General features: G+C 47.6%; 1 protein-coding gene across 5 annotated transcripts in view; it reads left to right on the forward strand.

Moving 5' to 3' along the window:
- Nucleotides 1-5,236, forward strand: part of PLA1A (phospholipase A1 member A) — a 32,343-nt gene that overhangs the window by 25,036 nt on the left and 2,071 nt on the right. For 2 of the 5 annotated variants that reach the window (XM_025051878.1, XM_006905586.3), the window contains one exon: nucleotides 3,051-3,159. The exons of 1 other annotated variant lie outside the window; for it this stretch is intronic. In XM_025051878.1, coding sequence (XP_024907646.1) covers nucleotides 3,051-3,159 — 109 coding nt within the window. Of the gene's footprint in view, nucleotides 1-3,050; nucleotides 3,164-4,234; nucleotides 4,391-5,236 lie in introns of those variants that run through there. 2 more of the 5 variants (XM_025051871.1, XM_025051881.1) reach the window with 2 other exon arrangements.

A 5,236-nucleotide genomic window follows, 5' to 3' on the forward strand; every position in this document is an offset into this window, starting at 1 on the left:
ACTCTACTTCCTGGATTATGCTTGTTCTCCTGGGATCCTGGGTTTATTGTGTGTACAGGACAAAAGTATGTTGGTTAGGATGATAAATTATATGGCCATGCTAATTCTAACTGATTTTCTGATGAGCTTTTGTCTGCTTGGTGGAGAGATCTTTGTGTTCATAACTTCCTGGTTCTAGAAAGCCTGGTGCAGTGTGATAAGGAGCCCAAAGTCATGTACACCTAGATTTGAATCTCAGCTTCTCCACTTACCAGCTTTGTGATCAGGAGCAAGTTACTTAAACTTTCTGAATCTCGATATCCTTAAGTAGAAAATGGGAACCATAACAGTACCTACTTCAAATAATCAATTGCGAGGATAAAATAAAATAGTATACAGGAAGGCACTAGCAGTGACTGGAACCCAATAAGTAATAATTTCCTTCCTTTTATGAATTGGAGAATTTGGGAGACTAGATGCAGCTGTGTCTAACTTCATGCCAGAGAAATTTCATCGCTACCTCTTAGGAACAAAGTGGGTTACAAGAGTCACCTGTGGGCTTTTCACAGCTATCACCTCGCTTGATAACCTGACTCTGAGAGGAAGGTGTGAGGAAAGGGAGGCTCTGAGAGACTAAGTGATGTGCCCAAGGCTACACAGCTGGGTAAAAAAGTCAGGATTCAATTCCAGGCCTTCTGACTCCAAAATCTACATCCACCACCTGCCTCCACACTCGCTTCTTGGCCCATCTTCCGAGAACCTGCCCTTTACAGCCACATTTCTCGGTTAGTCATCTGTCCACACTGCCCCCTTGGAGGCCAGCCTGAGGGAGGATGCTCTTTGTTCAGTGGCAGAGGCAGCGCTGTGGGGAGCAGACGTCCAGCTCCACTTCCAGCTCCTGGGCAGCTTTGCGGCAACCTGATCTGGCTCCTCCCTGTCTGCACAGCTAGGCTAACCTGCTGCAGGGAGCCTGGGGAGCACTTGGAGGGAGGTTACAGGCATTTTAAGGTCCTTGTTGAGGTAGATTAATGTAGCCATAATTTTCCCAACTGTTTTATATTTATTGTGAGACCCCGCTCCCTATGCCCCCAGAAGCATTGTCCTGTCTGTTCAAAAACCTCAGATGGGCACAGAAAAAAACTAGCCAGCATGAACACCTGTTTGCCTGCACGCTTTGAGCCTTCTATTCTGAGCATTTGAACAGGGACCTTCCTTGACCCAGGGGTATGGCCTTCCGCCTGGTATTTCAGGTGGTGCCAGCAGCTAGCAGCTCCCTGCTTTCACCCACTCCCAGGTCATCATGGCGCTGGGCTTGGCCTCAGCAGTGCTCACCAGGACAGTGGTCACCCTTGACCTTTGCCAGGCATGCACCAGCAGGGCAGAGAACTTTCTCTAAATAATATATTTCTTAACAGTATTACTTTTTCCTTGTAGACCAATGTTTCACACAAAATGCCTTTTCTCCATTACCTCATTTAATCCTTGTCACGTTCTATGAGGTGATGCCAGGGTTATTGTTTACAGATGAGGGAACTGAGGCACAGAGAGGTTCAGTGACTTAGTCAAGGCAACACAGCGGGTCAGCAGAAGGGCCGGGCCTTGGGTCCAGGTCTCCTGATTAACCGTCCAGGGCTCTGTGTGCCGCTTCCCATGCCATGCTCCTGCACAAATTAGATTGTGCTACCAGTTCCCACCTACCTAATATTAGCAGGCCTGGCCTTCTTGGGGCTTCCAGATAATGCAGAGAAGGGAGAAGCAGAACCTTTGGAAACTTTCTTGATCAATATTACCTGCTGGCAAAGAAGAAGTAATATAACATATCAAACTCAGCCCAGAGAATTAAATTCCTAAAGCTTATGTGAGTTAGCCTTTTTTCCACACTGCAATTGTCCACTTCAGTTCAGCCTTGCCTATCACCATAAGAATCTACATCCCGTAGTTAACAACTGAGAAAGAGAGATGGAAGGGGTGTGATGCTTTCCTCAGGGCTCTCTTTTCTTCTGGTGGGTTCTTGGCAACTTGGCACCTGTTCCAAATCTTGTTACTAACCTCATGAGCCCAGAGGGTCATAGTACTCTTCTAGCTTAGTGCTGAGTCCACCTAAATCCACTCGATAGCCCCCTACTATACACTCATAAAACAGGACAAATTAAAAAGTACAGGTAAGGGAAAGGCGAAGGATTGTCTCTTCAGCTATTTTCCAATCACCAAAGGAATCTGTGAAAATGCTCCAAGACCAAAGTTGCTGCAAAATGCCACCGGATGGGCCTACCCCTTAGTAAGGAAAAGGTGGGGTGTTAGGGAGGCTGTACTCTTTAACCTCTCTTGCCAGAGAGATAGCAGTTCCCAGGGGTATCACCTTGAGCTAAGCTGCTCACACAGTCCATGTTGATGACTCCAGCTTTGGCAGTGAGGACAGATGAGAAACATGGCTGTAAAAGGCAGGTTCTTGGAAGATGGGCAAAGAAGCGAGTGTGGAGGCAGGTGGTGGAATAGAAAGAGCATAGATTTTGGAGTCAGTGTCCACGCTGCTGCCCAGGTTGGTGGAGATGCCACAAGGCACCCAGCTGCCACATGGAGGGAAATAGTCACCTCCTGCACACAAGTGGGTTCCTCAACACCGTGTGTACGGTGGTGGTGGTGGTGGTGGGAGGGGTTTGCTATATTTTGTGAGTTAATTATTTAGTATAATATAGATCCTTTTGGTTCTTTCAAAATCATACTACCAAGATAACATCGCCAAACAAGGAGGAGCGGGCTATTCTAGCATTACAAGTAATAGTAAAAACTAACATGTATTGAATGCTTCCTAGGCACAGGCCCCATCTGAGGACTTTGTATGTAGTAACTCATTCAATTTTCATTAAGACCTGGGTGATATCTATTTTTATTTTCCCCGATTAACACTTGAGGAAGTTGAGGATCTGCGATGACAGGTAATCTGTTCTAGGTTACACAGCTACTAAGAGGTAGAGCTGAGCTTCCTAATCGTACTGCTGCTCTTTGGGGTTTTTTGGGCACTGCAACCACAGGCCTCTAGTCCAGTCATCTGCTCTGCTTTGGTTTCCTAGTGCATCATAGCTTCGTGGAGTTTTACTTGCAGGAACCAAGAAACAAGGACACCAGCATCGTGATCACTTTCCTTAGTAGCAATGTCACCTCCTCAGTCAAGATCACCATGTAAGTAGGTGTTCCTCATGGCTGGCCTCTCTTCTTAGGATATAGTTGCTTTTTCATTTTACACACACACACACACACACACACACACACACACACACACACACACACACACACCAGGACAGGCACTGTGTCATCACTGATGAGTGAGCCTAGCCCAGTAAGCTGAGGGCAGAATCTACCACAGACGTACTCACAGACATGTGCTGGGCAACTGTCCCAGGTTCAGGATCAGCACGGGGTCCAAGCATAGTGTATTCAGACAAGAGCAGATGAGGCAGGCAGGCACTAGTGATGGGGTGTCCCAAAAGGTGGTGAGAACATATGAATTTGGTCTCCGATAGGAAACAGTGCTTAGGAATCCAGGCAGAGGGCATCAGGGATGTCAGCAAGTAGGAGGGCCTCGGCCACTAGCCCAGAGAGGGCTGGTCAGAACCTGAGCAGCGGGGCAGTACTAGGTCAGTCACCAGAACAGAATTGCGGGCAAAATGTGAGCTAGCAAATAAATGCAAGGAGAGGGCTAGCAGGCTTGATGCTGGGTAGTGTCAACATAGTTTTTATAATAGGGGCTGAGCATTTCCTTCCTTGTTGGGCTACATCAGCTGGTTGGGACCAGGCTTGAGGTGGGAAGGCAGAGAACCTCAACTCTAGGGCATCACATGTCTGGTGGGGAGAGAAACTCAGCAGTTCATATTCTTTTAAAAAGCAATTGTTTAGTCACTCACAAACCAGTAGGAGACACACTAATTAGATAAGTCATTGTCTCAGTCAGGGTTTAGTCCAGAAACCAGAGCCCAAGTCAGGTAGGTGGTCCAATTATAAGGAATTTAACTCAGGGTGCCAATGATAAATTGGGAGTGTTGGAAATCCCAAAGGAGGATGGAGACATAATGCAGAGATCAGCCACAGGAGGAGCCACTCCCACCCCAGGGCTGGAGGGACAAAGCCAAGGGAGGTATTGGCAGAGCACAAGTCAGAGGCGGGGCTGCTGGCAGAAGCTGGAAATGGAGGAAACACAGCCCCTCAGGAATGATTGCCCAAAGCGGTCTCCTACCTGTGCATGTCTCCTGTGCATTAGACCTCTCTGGAACCTGCTGCAGAGGGAGCCTGAGAAATGTGATTTGCAGGAGAACGGATGGAGCACAAACAGGACAATGACCAGTGTGCACACAGAAATGCACAATTGTCAACAGTGGCAGGTGCTATGAGAACCTGGAAGAAGGATCCTGACCGAGTATGTGGAAATGATGCTTGAGTAGAGATTTAAAGATTCACAGGGGTGACTCAAAACAGGGGTTAGTGAGAATATGACACTGAAAGCGGGCAGTGGTGAGGGGGTGAGGCCTAGTGAGAGGAGGCTGGAGGGGCAAGTCAGGACCACACTAAGCCAGTCCTTGAAGGACAGATTACGGATTTGAGTTTTTATCCTGAGAGAGTTTGGGGAGCCACCGGGAGTTTTAAGGAAGAGAGTGACTGGATCAGATTTGGGTTTGGGTACCGTTCTCAGGCTGCACACAGTAACCGTGCTATCAGGGAAGACAAATGGCTGCTGAGACGAGCACTAATCTTGGCTCCCAGACACCCTGCCACCAGTCAGGGTTCCAGCTCACCAAGGCCACAGAGCGAAGATAGCAGGCAGTCAGGACCCCAACGTGGATCTTCAGGTGCCTACATGAGTCCTGCAGATTGTAGCTAAATAATTTTCCTCAGATCGTTTCAAGGCCGTGTTATTTCTGGAGGGGGGTTTTCAACATCTCTCCAGCCCATTGGTAGATGAGCCAACAATGGCAGAGGTTGTGACAATGACACACACACAACTCTGGTTGCACTCACCTGGAGAGCTTTGGAAAATATTGCCGCCAAACCACACCTCAGACCAGTCACAGCCAAATCTCTGGGCATAGCCCCAACAGCTATGCTTTTAAAGGCTCCCCGAGTGATTTGAATGGACATCCACAAATGTCTTTACCTCTCTCCCAAAAGATTTATATTACTCTCTTGAAGAATGCTCTCAGAACATGATTATCTTCGATTCCTTGGATTTTCTTTTCTCTTGCAGAACAATAATTTTTTAAAAAGT

The sequence above is a fragment of the Pteropus alecto genome, unplaced genomic scaffold (genome assembly GCF_000325575.1).
Source record: "Pteropus alecto unplaced genomic scaffold, ASM32557v1 scaffold251, whole genome shotgun sequence".
Lineage (NCBI taxonomy): Eukaryota > Metazoa > Chordata > Mammalia > Chiroptera > Pteropodidae > Pteropus > Pteropus alecto.